The 14,488-nt window shown below is 28.2% G+C and overlaps 1 protein-coding gene across 1 annotated transcript in view; it reads right to left on the bottom strand.

Annotated features, from left to right (window-relative positions):
• LOC100211758 (cyclin-K) overlaps positions 1–5,753 on the bottom strand; it is a 32,923-nt gene extending 27,170 nt beyond the window's left edge. Inside the window, exons 1-3 of the mRNA XM_065805042.1 lie at positions 5,264–5,753; positions 3,589–3,757; positions 2,537–2,618 (exon numbers count right to left, since the gene is read on the bottom strand). Coding sequence (XP_065661114.1) covers positions 2,537–2,618; positions 3,589–3,725 — 219 coding nt within the window. The 5' untranslated portion in view covers positions 3,726–3,757; positions 5,264–5,753. The remainder of the gene's footprint in view (positions 1–2,536; positions 2,619–3,588; positions 3,758–5,263) is intronic.
• Between the last annotated feature and the right edge of the window lie 8,735 nt (positions 5,754–14,488).

Genomic DNA, 14,488 nt, shown 5'->3' with positions numbered 1-14,488 from the left:
CCCGCTATTCTCAGGTCATGAAATCTCGCATCTCATCTCAAAAATTAGGCTCTCGTGACTTCTGGAGAATTTTAATAGTATCAGTAATAACGGGCAAATCTTTAATTCCACCTCTCTTGTATGTTTCAGACTTTGTCACCTCACCTAAAGACAAAGCTCAATTGTTTGCTAAAAAACTTTTCATCAATTTCATCTCTTGATTCCACTAATTGCGTTCTACCTGATATTGCCAACAAACATGTTGATCCATTGCTTGACATTCGTTTCACTCCAGCTTCTGTATCTTAAGCGATTTCCTGCCTAGACTCTTCTACAGCTTGTGGCCCAGACAACATACCTGTTGCTGTCTTGCAGAAGTGTTCTCCGGAGCTGTCGTCTATACTCTCAAAACTATTTAACAAGTGCTTATCAGAGTCTTGTTTTCCAGCCTGCCGGAAAGCGGCATCTGTTATCCCTATCTCCAAATATTCTGGAGAGCGATCTGATTCGTCTAACTACTATCCCATTAGTCTTCTTCCTATCATAAGCAAGGTTTTTGAATCTTTAATTAACAAACACTTAATCTTTCATCTTGAATCTAATAACTTACTTTCTGACCATCAATATTGATTTCGATCTTCTCGTTCTACAGCTGATTTGCTAACAGTAATAACTGATAGGTTTTAAGGTGCATTAGATAAAGGTGGAGAGATTAAGGCCATTGTTCTTGACATTTCAAAAGTTTTTGATAAAGTTTGGCATGCTGGTCTTCTCCATAAGCTTTCTTCTTATGGTGTATCTGGCAACATCTTTAAGTTTATTGAATCCTTCCTTTCCAATCGTAGCATAAAAGTTGTCCTTGATGGACAGCACTCTTCTTCTTATTCTGTAACTACAAGGGTTCATCAAGATTCTATCCTTGGCCCTATACTCTTTTTAATTTATATTAACAATCTTCCAGATACTCTCATATCAAAAGTGGGATTGTTTGCTGATGATACTACTATATTCTTGTTGTGATAAGAAACCAACACTCTCTGATTGCTTGGAGGGGGCATTTGAGCTTGAAAAAGATCTCACTTCTGCTACAGCATGGGGCTCACAGTGGAACTTCAATACAGATAAAACTCAATTTTTTTCAGCCAATCGTTACCGCAATAATTTAGATCTTCCTATATTTATGAACGGTGATGTAATCGATGAGTCATCCACTCTTCATCTTCTAGGATTAACTCTTACTTCCAATCTTTCTTGGAAACCATGTATCAAATCAGTTGCAAAATTAACATCTGCTAATGTTGCATCTTTTTATCGAGCTCGACACTTTCTTACTTCGGATTCTATTCTCTATCTCTATAAATCTCAAATCCGACCTTGTATAGAATACTGTTGCCATATTTGGGGTGGATCTTCTAATGATGCCCTTTCTCTTTTAGACAAGATGCAAAAACGCATTGTAAACACAGTTGGACCTGCTCTTGCAGCCAACCTCCAACCATTATCACATCGTCATAATGTTGCTTCTCTTTCTCTTTTCTACAAATACTATAATGGGCACTGCTCTAAAGAGCTAGCGTCTCTTGTGCCATCTACTAAAATTCATTCTCCTGTTACTCGTCATTCAATTAAGTCTCATCTTTTTCTGTGGCTGTTCCTAAGTGCTCCAAAAGCGCTTATTCGTCTAGTTTTTTTCCTCTAACATCAACTCTTTGCAATTCGCTTCCTTCATCTTGTTTTCCTGATTCATATAATTTGCAATCCTTTAAGTTGTCCGTCAATCATTATCTTGCTCTACAATCTTCATCTTTTCTCTTCCAGTAACTTCCAACAAAAAATTGAATCACAATATTCTGCTACAAGTGCCCTGTTACCCATATATGGAAATCCATACACTTGTAAATCGAAATTCTAACATTTTCTGAAAGGTCAATGAATATAGAATGACGTGTAAAAATTTTTTTTATATCATCAAGGCCACATGGTTTTCTTGAGCATTAAAAACAGGTACATAAATAAATTGTCTAAATATATTTAAACTGATAATTACAGGTACTCAATAATACTTTACATTTCTGATCATTTTATTAGATTCATCACCCCTGTAATAGCTAGGTACAAATTTCTTAGTAAAAAAATCAAATATTTTAAAAGTCATGCAAATTGAAACCTCTAAACAAACAGTGCAAAAATAAAAAATGACTGCCAATATATGCTAAAAATAAAATGGTCATATTTCAGGATCTTCATGGACCTGGAGGTTAAAATTTTACAGGAATTCTTACTTTACTAAGTACTCTCAATTGTATAAAAATCAGTAAAACCTGAGATGTATGGTAACATGACCTGGATCAATTAACATGGAATTAATTTTTAAAAATACCTAATTTTCTATTATAACACCTGAAAAATATTTTGTAAAATATTAAATATTATTAGGTAAGAAATCAAAATAAAAAACACCAGCAACTAGAAAAATATATATAATGCACAAACCATGTGAAAATATTTAAAATATCAGAAACTGTACAAACCACAAGAAACTACATGAAAAAATTACCCATCTAGAAAACTCTTTGAATGAATGAAACATGTAGAAGCGATGATAAAAAACAATACCAGTAGCCATAGTTAAATATCGTCTTTTTTTTTAATGTTAAGAAAATTATTGAATGTACTAATATTATATTATATAATTATATTAACTTCTTTTTTAAGTTTAACATCTATGGTTCCTGACTTGTGTGGTTTAAGTATGTTTCCAAAATGCTATTCATGCCTATCAAATATTACATTACGGAGTTAAAGCAAATTTTCCATGTAGATATTATAAGATCAGTAAAAACACAAATTTATCTGTAAATCTTAAAGAAGCAAGCTTTACCAATATACAATTTACTCTAACAAAAACTTGATCTCCTGTTTTTATTCTGAACTCAATTTTGTTCAAAGTAGCATCGACCTAATTTGAACAATGTAATTTAAACTAAGCTGATTTGTTTAAATAAGTTTAATTTTGATATGTTTTTGTGGTACACTACAATAAAGTGAAAAAAAGTCTCCTTTAGGCCACATATTTTTCCTTACCTATTGTGGAGTCTGAACATATTTATCAAATTATGAGATTCAAAAGCCTGGGTAAAAATAAAAAGTATAGGACACTTGAACTTCCTATCACTGATGAAACTTGTACTATTAGTAATTAGAGAATCAAAAAAAATACTAGGTGCTTGAAGATGATAAAAATCAAATGATTGTATACAATGCAGTCAACCAAATCAGAAACCTAGACTGAAAACATTTTTTAAAATACATGGTTTAAAAAATTATTTTACGCAGCATAAGTTTGTACTCTTATATTAATAAAAAATATAATACTTTACAAAGAATATTTATAAAGTTTTTTATTAATTTTTGTTTTAATAATAACTTTATAACAAAATTTGTAAAGGTTTTTCATTTATTATTATTCATTAATTATTTATTTGTAAATTTGTTAATAAATGTTTTGTGGAAATTTTGTTTATTAAATTGATCACTTTAGTAATTCAATAAATTGATTTGCATTTTTTTTTTCTTTTTTTTTTATGAAATTTTCTTTAGAAAAGATACAAGCCAAGTTTATTTCCAAGTTCCATAATAAACCGTGCACCTTCTTTTCTGTATCTAGCTTCAGTTTCATAATCAATACCATCATTTCGTGACGGTGTTTGTAACTCAATAACTTCTGTAGTATGATACCAGTGCATTTCCAGTAAATACCCAACTGTATCAATTGTTTCTGTAACAATATAAATATATAAGTATTAGACACTAGCAATTTTTACATAACATAGCAAATATAGATGGAGACTAGACAATATCAATTTCTGGCATTTTATTGCTTCAAACAGAAGACAATTTAAACCAAAAAAAGAATTTTGGGGGAAAAAAAGGTTTAAAGAAACTTGAAAATCTTATTTAAAAATATGTTGAAAAATCACACTTATATGAACCACTTAAAATAAGACTTTTTTTGCAGAGAAATGTATCATTTAAAATAAGTAAAAATAAACAAATGTTTCAAACCCAAACTTATGGTCCATTTAGTTATTTGTCTAAATCCATTTAGTTATCTGTCTTGTTTAATTTATTTATATAAGTTCATCTAAGGCCGGCACAAAGGAGGGGGGGTGACAACCCCCATCAATTAACTTTTTGTTCATTATCAATATCTTTTAAGACAGTTGGGTAATAGGTAGTTAAATTAAGCAGCGATGGTGTAATGGTTAGAACTCTGGCTTCAGAACTAGAGGTCTATGGTAAGAAGCCAGTTCTGGCCATATATGCATGGTTGATAAGAAATGAGGCGTGAAATTTCTAGTTAAATGCTATTCTGTAATAAGACCTTCAGGACTTTTTGAAACACCTAAATTCTAATTAAAAATAAAATATAAACTATATAAAAAAAAAGGTTAAAAATAGTTTTGTGACACGTCAAGCATAAAACTCCCTCTTAATATATATACCACTGACGCCCCTAATACACCACACTTTTGTTTCTCTCTCTAGGAATCAAGACTATAGTTCTCTCTAAAACTATTATTCTCTGTGAGACTTATTTTTATGCTGGTTTAAAAGCATTTACATTTTGTATGGATTTAACTGAAAAAAAAAAGTTTTATATTTTATGTCTAAATGCTTACAAAACAAAGGGGGCAGGTAAACCTTCTCCCAGCTGCCCTATGTGAAATTTTGGTATGTCTTTACTGCATCTCTAAAAATTTTAATTTGGTACAAATTAGTGTGTATTTAGAAAGGAAATAACAATGACTGTTTAGCCTGTAAAAAATTCTAAAAATTCAGTTTTCTTAAGTAATCCTTGTACTCAAATTTTGTCACTTAAATGCTCATAACTTTTTATAGAATCATCGAATTTTGATTAAATTTTCACCATTGTAATACTAATTAGAAGATCTTTATGAAGATTTATAATATCTTAGTATTTTGAAATTTCACACACATACCTAGTTTATGACAAAATAGAGCAAGTTAAAAAATATAGGATATTTTGGGAAAATATGAGGTCTGCAAGATTAACATGCAAATCTTACTTAAATTAAAGCCTTTTATTATTGTATATATTGTATGATTTCAAGTTTTTACTTTTATTACATGTGCAATTTTTAAAATACTAAACGCCATTTAAAAATTTAAAAATTGCACATTTTAAAATTTTAAACTTTGAAAATGTAAGTTTTAAAAAATACTCACACAAAAATAAAAATAAAAATAAAAAAAAACATACATAAATAATGTGGTATATATATAGCCACAGTATTGAATAATACAGTTGTTAAAGGTCAATTATTGCTGCTTGTACAAGCAATTGTTTAAGCAATATTAAACAGTTGTTTAAGCTACTTTGTTGTCATCTGGTTTTTATGTAGTAAATTTGTGGAGACTTTTGATGAACTGGTTAAAGTTTCTTTTTAATTTATTTCTTTTCAGTTTGAAAAATCATAATTTTATTCAAAAATTAACTTTGCCATTTTCTTCATAAGTTATTTCGCAGTAAACTGTAAAGTTGTACCAAAAATATATAAAAATTAGTAATTTAAATTTAAAACAAAGCAAAAAAACCATGTGGAGGAGGTTTATCGTAATTAATGTGGAGGTCCGCTGCACGTTTAACAGCCAAAAAAGCGATATTCATGTCCCTTTCTTTGGTTTTTATTAATTTTTATTTCTATCGTAGGTCATTAAGGTACTGCAAGAAAACTTCACGGTCATGTCGCAGAGCACCGAGGAAGCGCATTCATAAGAGGTTTTGATGCCTTTTCAAAAAAAGATTAAATATATAATGTTTTTTACATTTTCCCTTGATATTTCTTTGCAAAGGAAATGTTAATCTATAAGGATCCGATCTAATAAAAAATATAGTAGATCTAGTCTCTCATTGTGTTATGTCATGATATTTTTGCTGTGTGGTGAAAGCCTTGAATTTCGGATCAGTTTGTTAAGGTTTTCTGGAGCTTCCTTATTGTGAGCATGCATAAATCAAATTGCTTTAAAAAAAATCTTTGGAAATTAATATTCTGTAATAGTAGGGTAGATTAGCGTAATATGAGCACCTTGGTAATATGAGCATACTAAAAGACTTCCTAGTTGTAAGCAGCGAAGTTAAAGGTAGGGGAGATGGGGGCACCTTGATCTGTGGGGCAGCTTGATCTTTTTGCGCTACATCATCTATTTATAATTATATCTGCGTGACGTCATAAGTTGCTATCCGCATAGACTTCCGGCTATTTATTTTCGTTGTTGTTTTGCAAAAAAAAAAATTTTATATTAATTATATTTATTATAAATAGATGATGTAGCGCAAAAAGATCAATCTCCCCCGCAGATCAAGGTGCCCCCATATTATGACCAAAATGAAAAATATGTTAGCTAGAAATCCGTTCCATTTTAGTTTGAAAAACAATGCATAGAAACATTTACTTTTGATTTTAATTAAAGATACCATTTTTGTGTAATATGAGTATGCTCAAATAACCCAGTACTTTTCATTGAAATTACCTAGTTTAATGTCCTAAAATTGCACTGGTTTTAATTGCTTTTTGAATAAAAACAAAACGTAGTAAAAATTTTTAATATTATAACAATATTAAATATCTTTTTTTAATTTAAGCTAAAAAAGCTTGTAAATTTTTGGTTTGAACTTTAAACTTTATTCTTTAAATTAAAGGTTTAAATTAAAAAATTGGAAAAATAACAAGCTAACATCTTTTTTTTTTTCTTTCCGTAATACAAAGTAATTTAATAATTTCAAGCCAATTTTTATTTAACAATAAAAATTGGCTTAAAATTTGATCTTTTAATGGTAAGTTTTGTAAATAACGAACCATTATATTCCACAAATTAATTCTAATTGTAAGGTTGGTTTTTTTTTTACTTAATTAATGTTATTTTTTTTAGCTAATTTAAAGTGCTCATATTACCAAGTGGTCAAGGTAATATGAGCACATTCGCTACTTTTCAAAGCCTCTGTGTTTTAAAGAAAAAATGTTGGATGCCTAAATATCTAAGTGGATCACGAGTAGTTATTATTTTTGAAAATATTCTATTTTTCGCTAAAGATGTTTATAATACCCTAATCTAACCTTTACTTCTCATTAACTCAATATAAATTATGCAAATATTATATGGGGAAGTACAAGTTCAACTAAACTGAAATCTAATTAACGACATCAGAAACACGCAGCTCGCATAGTAAATTTTAAAAATCATATTTTGAACTCTAACCCGCTTTTTTAAGAAATAAACGCCTTAAATGTTTATCAACCAAATGTATTTGATGTTTTGTGTTTTATGTACAAATGTGAAGAACTTATGTTCCCCGATGTTTTTGTAAACCTTTACAAAATTAAAACCCTAAAACAAATATAACCTACATAATAATAGCATTCTAGAAAAAACTATTTTCAAAAATAAACAAGCTCAATTTTGTAGATCTTAAGATATAAAGAAAAGGTTCATGATAACCTGTTCGTCTGATTTTTTTTTTTTATCTGAATTGACCTTTTCCTTTTTCAAACAATTTATGTAAAAAATTATTTTTTTAACAAAAAAAATGATGTTTCTTTTAATATTTAAAAAAATATTTTTAGTTGTTAAACTGCATATTGATTTGTTATGTTTTATTGTGAGTTTCACTTCTGAAGTATGTAGAGTGTTAAATTTATGATAATAACAAGAGTAATAATAATAATTAATATACTGTGATAATTGATCAAATAAATTGTAGAGCACAATAATAGAAGATATTGTGCTATAACAGCTATAAATGTTTTTGTAATAACATTGTTTTTATTTTAATGTATATAATTTTTATTAGTGTTATTTAATGAACAATTTTTGCAATAATTTGATTTATCAAGTTTTTTTTTGAATTGATCAATTGTTGTTGATTCTATAATATATGGCGGTAAACCACTCCAAGCTTCTACAAGTCTACATGAAAAGAAATTAAATCGAGCATTACTCTTAAAAAATGCCTTTGTTAACTTTAGGTTATAAGCACGAAAATTGTAATGCTTTAATTGAGTTTTACATATTGAATCGTTTTTCTCTTATTAACAATAATAGGAAAAAGTGTCGTAAACGACACTCTTTTCTAGTGTTGTTAATAAGAGAAAGTTTTTGATTTGATTTTACTACAGCTTCATCAATGTGACATGTCCATTTTAAATTAGGTTGCATTAATACTTCTAAATCCTGTTCTACTTCTGACATTGCTAAGATATTTTTTAGTTGGGTTTCAGTGTCTAACATTGAATAAGTTATACATGGATTTTTAAAGCCAATGTGCGTAATTTCATATTTTTCATAATTAAATTTCAATATTCATAATGACAACCATTTCATAATAATATCGATATCTTATTGTAATTTATTTATGTGTATATCTTCATCTGATTTAATAATATTTATATTTTGCTATCAACTGCATATAGTTTAATATAATTTTTTACTGTGTCTGGTAGATCGTTAATGAAAATCAAAATTAAAAGAGGCCCAAGGATGGAACCCAGTGGAACTCCACTCTCTACTTTCAATCATTTTGATAAACATTCCCCTAAAATTACTCGTTGCTTTCTGTTATATAAATAGTCTACTATTCTATTGAGTATTATTCCAACATTACCATATGGTTTAACTTTATCATTAATCGCATATGAGGTACTTTATTAAATGCTTTTGAGAAATCTGTACACAACAATTCAATACACCACTCATTCTCAATAGCATCAAATAAAACTTCTTGTGTTTTAAGTAGATTTGTGGTATAGCTTTTGTTCTTTTGAAAACCATGTTGGTTACTATTTAATAAATTGTTTGTTAATATTCCATGTTTGTTAATATTCCATGTTAGTATTCCATAACTTTGCCACTTAAGATTGATTTAAGAATTTTGCATGGTATTGATGTTAATGAAATTGGTCTATAATTTGTTGGATTATTTTATCTCTTTTTTTGTACAGTGGTGTTACATTTACCATTTGAGTTACATTTACCATTTGACATGAACTTTTCCTTCTTTTAAGGGTCTTTTGAATAGTATTCTTGAGGTTTGCAAAAACATTTTTGACATTTTTTTCAACACGTATGAACATACACCATCTGCACTGAATGCTTTATTTACATTTAGTTTACTAAGTTTACTCCTAATGATATCTTGAGTTATTACTGAGTCAATATCTAGTTCTAAAGTCTTGCTTGTTTTTACTGTAATATTTGGAAAATTTCTATAAAAAATACAGAATAAAAGCTTTCATTGAGAATGTTGAAATTAGCAATATCATCACGATTAAAGAACCATTTTTATCACGATTAAAGAACCATTTTTATCACGATTAAAGAACCATTTTTATCACGATTAAAGAACCATTTTTATTTTTATCATTATTTTATATTTATAGTAAAGAACCATTTTTATCTATTACTTTATTAATGCCCAATTTTATTTTTTTGTGTGAATTTACATAAGCATAAATTAGTTTTGGATTTTCTTTTGATGACTCTGCTCATTTTTTTTCATAATTTTTTCTTTTTGATTTAACTAGTTTTTCAACAGTTTCGTTGATTAAAATATATTTTTAGCTGGTCACATTTAAAACCATTAAATTAATTGGACTTTCAGCTGGTCACATTTAAAACCATTAGATAATAATTTGTGCCATAAGCTTGTTTTATTTTTTAATTGTTTTTTTTTGCTTCTCTATGTTGTTGTTTTTTATTAAAGTATACAAATATTTTTTAGGAATGTATTTTTGGCATTATTCATTACAGATATTTAGGAATATTTTATAGCACTCATTAATGCTATTTCAAAAAGACCTTCCCAGTCATTTTCATTGATAGCATTGTTTATGTCTGTATAATTACCAAGTTTATAATAAAATGTTGATTTCCTATAATTTGACATTTCACTTTTAGTAGTGTTTTTGACAAAATTTTTCCGGCTGAGTATTTGGCTTAAAATACCTAGCTGGAATAGACAGCACTAGAATCTGATGTTGCCTTGAGTTTGGTTATGATGGATTTTATTTATACATTCTGGTGCTTCTGTTAAAATTAAATCTAAGATATTACCATTTTTGATTAAATCTGCATTATATGTAGGTGGTATAACTGATTAAGCTGTTATACCACCTACATATAATACATCAAATGATGTGAGTAGTTGGCATTTATAAATTGAACAAATTTGGTATTGTGGTTTATCCTCCTCCGGCTAATTGCTATATAGAGGCCACATTACCAAGGACCGCAAAGACAGGTTCGGCTCCAAAAGGAGCGTCATAACTCGCTCTACGGACCAAGAGTAAAGTGATTTTAGGAAGAACAAAGATATGTTAAAGTGAAAGATAGAAGTAGTCGATCTAGAAAGATAGCATAAAAACAGCGGACAGGATTGCACGCGATGTTAGAAGGTGCAATGGGTGAGAATTTATTAAAAAAATCTAATTTCGTTATAAGAAATTAATTTTTTTCATATCTTCAACAAATTTATTTATATATTGAACAAATTTGGTGGAATTTATATCAAAATTTTTACGGCTTTAGCATTATTTTCTTTCCATATAATATAATAATAACATAATGATAGTGGTTATATATTTTAGGTATATAGTTACATTATAAGGTATATAGATGTTTTTATTGTCAAAGAAAATAGAGTTTTATATTGCTGAGGGCTTTGTGAAAAGACATTACGATCTTCTTGAAATCCTGCCCGTATAATATTATCCCAACCGGCACATCTAGTTTCTTTTTCGGAATTAAAACCTGTATAAACACGTGTTTGTCACGATCTTGGCGTAAACCAAAAACGCGTGTATTTTACGAGCTGTTTAAAACGTGTTTTTTGAGGTTTTAAAGTCAAATTTTAATGTAAACTTTAATTTAAAAATAGAGAAAACCCAAGCAACTAAATTTCTAGGGATACTTATTGATGAGAACATCTCATGGAAATCACATATAGATATATTAAATACCAAAATATCAAAAAACATATCCTCTACAAAGCTAGTTCTATACTGTCTCCTGATAATTTAAAGTTTCTATACTTCTCGTTTATACAAAGCTACTACATATACGCTAATGTTGCATGGGCGAGTACTCATAGATCCAAACTAACCACACTATATCGAAAACAAAAATATGCTGCAAGAATAGTTTTTAATAAGGATAGACTCTCGCATGCTGAGCCACTTTTAAAAAATCTGAAACCATTAAATGTATATCAAACCAAAATATTCCAAAATTTGTTATTTATGCTCAAATATAAACTTGGACTAGTTCCTTCCTACTTTTCAAAGAATTTTTTCCAAAATAGCAAAAATAGATACCATACCAGAGGAACGGGAAACTTCAACGTACCTTTTAAAAAAACTAATCTCTCGCACTTTTCCATTTCGTACCGTGGTCCTTATCTATATAACAAATTAATATCAAAAAATATTCAATGGAAAAATCGAATAACTGATATACTCTGAAAACGTTATTAAAAGATCTCATTTTAAACACTAACAACTTTATGAGTTTTTATTAACCCCAAAACATTTAAAACTATATATAAAACCAACTTTGTTCCGAAACAAATGTAAACTCTAATAACTCAAAAACAACAGCAAAAACAAATAATAGGCTTATTTATCAACACTTGAACGACTATATATTACCTATTTAGCAAATCGTGTACCTACTTATATTAATGTGTATTGAAATAAAATTAAAAAATTAAAAACTTATTTTTGTCTGCATTTTTTGTTTTTTGCATTTTAGATTTTTATTCTCATTCTGCCGAAAACCGATAACATTTAAAAAAAAATAAAAAAAAAAATAAACTTATTTTAAATAAAAGCATCCAAAAAATGTTAGTAACGCATAGCGGTTTCTTGATGACAAGACCGCCGGTCTTCTGCAAGTTTTCCGCGTTCTTTAAAGTAATTTCTAATACTTTACAGTTTTATTTTATATATTTTTTTTGTATAACGTAACTTTGTAATTTTTTTTTTTTAATTATACTTTTTTCTGTAAAGATTCTATTATATTTTACGAATTTGTAAGGATTAAAGAACAAAAAAATTTAATAAAAAAAAAAATCATAAATTAATAAAAATTAAACAAAATATTTATTTCTAAGTATATTTAATTAAGGGATATGCCCCCTGATAAATCTAAAACAATAACTTGGTATTGCATGCTATATGACTATATATTATATAGGAGGTCTTAAAAAACTAATGCAAATTACTAAAAAAAAAAAGAATTTATAGCAGACGTTTATAATGTTGAAAAAATGAGGAAAATGTCTATATTTTCAGCAGATGATAATTTAAGAACTGTTATATATTTTTAAATGAAACTTTAACACTAGACTCTATAAAGAAAGGACTACAACTCAAACTAAAATAAATTATTATTTTTTGCCTCGATTGCCCCAATTATTTGGTCAAAAAAAAAATAGTAAAATACGAACAAGAATATTTTTATATTTAAAAAGTAAAGACTCAAATGTTTTTAGCTTAAGTTGCAATGCATCTTCATTTTGTAAATATATAGAATAAATTATAACCACATTCACATAATACTCTCAAAGAAGAAGCTAATCCTTTTTTATTTGGAAATATTTTTAGCCAGTATTTCAAAATGGCATTTTAGACAACACAGTTTACTAAAAAATTAGGCTTAAATTGAGACATCAATAATGTATCTGTTTCTCTGTACTTAAAATCATTATATCTGTTTCTCTGTACTTAAAATCATTTGATACAGAGATAGAGCAAGATATAATATAATAAGTATTTTTTTATTTCGTCAATAAATAAATAATTTTAAAATGTACTTGTAAAAAAAAAAAAATATGTTCTTTAAATTCTGACAGGAGTAAGTAGAAGACAATACATCTTATATAAACTTATAGTAAACTTTACGTACACGTTTAAATTCAAAAGAAACAATAGGATTTTCCTGATTAGTAGAACCATAGCAAAGAGCAACAGTGGAATTTCGTTGTTAATCAGTCACTGGTTAGCAACAAAATTCCAGTGTTTCAGATAGACTCTTAATGATTGTTTTAAATGATTTTGTGTGCATATTTCTAAAGAGTCTTCTTTTACGAGAGTATAAACGTTTCATAGTTTGTTTTTCCCTTATTCCCATACTTATAACTTTATTATAAAATTTTAAAAAGGTTTTTACAATCATAAATCTTAAAAGTGAACTCAACAGTGTGATGTTTTTCGGTTGTTAATAAACTATAATCTACCATTTTTATTGTAATTTTTAAGCAGTTAAGCAAACCCGGTGGGAAAATGATAGCAGGATGACAAAAGACGTCTAAAAACGTATTACTACGTATTTTAAACGTGTTAAACCCATAGGTAGCGGCTAACTAGTTATTCGCTGGCTAGTCGCTAGCTCATTTCCCACCGGGAATCTAGATGATTATTGTCGTAGTAAGCATCTAGATTGGGGTCTTGATAGATAGGTGATTTGGGTGAAAATAAAATTTTTCATTTAATATATACTATCTGATGGGCAACACTCACATTTTGAGAGAAAACTACTTAAATATAGGAATCTACGTTAAATTTTGATTTAAAAACAATCAAAATATTTTTTTGAAAAAATTTAAATTATTTCTTAAATTAAGCATATTTACTTGCGTATATAATTTTTTGTATTCTTTAACAGCAATGCTATAAACACGCTGCCAATTTTGAACATTTTATATGCCGCAGGGCTGGCTGCACGCGTGTAATTGAACATGTTCGCGTTTTCACTGATTTAAAGTTACGTAACTGCAGCCTAAACAACTTTAAATCTTTAAACTGAAATAATTGAACAACGGTTTGTTAGGAAATATTTAAATGCTAATATATAATTAAAATAGTCACCAACAATAGTACTATATGAGTAGGATAGAGCGGGGCATGTCGGGACAGTGAGGCTTAACGGGTCAGTTATGCCTAAAACCTTATACCTTAGCAAAAAATTTTTATTTGATAAAACATTTTAAAGTGTGCTTCATTATTGTAAAAAAAAATTTAGTTTTAGAAATACCAAAATGCATTTTACAAGTACCAAAATGCTAAGTTTCGTAAGTTGCGAAAAGACAAAATTTGCGTATTTTCCAATGCGATCCAACGAATAAAGATTTATCTTGAACTATTGCATATACATGCGTCATATTTAAATTTGCTCTACATGGGCATATTGCTAGTTATCCAGTTTATCAAAAGTGTTGCCAAATAGTTTTAAGATATTTTTTGTGTGATTTATGTGATCCATAACATTTGTTTAATTTTTAATTTGGTAGTAGTTACTAATTTAATATTCTAGTTTTACTCAACTTAATTTTTTGAACAATTTCTCAAGTTTGTTTGTTTAAGAATATGTTATAATAAAACAGAAGTTTTTTTCAGTTTTTTCTTTTTTGTGGTGTATGGGTGTGTAGTTTATA

This window comes from Hydra vulgaris, chromosome 09, assembly GCF_038396675.1.
Source record: "Hydra vulgaris chromosome 09, alternate assembly HydraT2T_AEP".
Classification (NCBI taxonomy): domain Eukaryota; kingdom Metazoa; phylum Cnidaria; class Hydrozoa; order Anthoathecata; family Hydridae; genus Hydra; species Hydra vulgaris.
The sequence above is the reverse complement of the archived record's forward strand: the minus strand, read 5'-3'. Positions and strand labels throughout refer to the sequence as shown.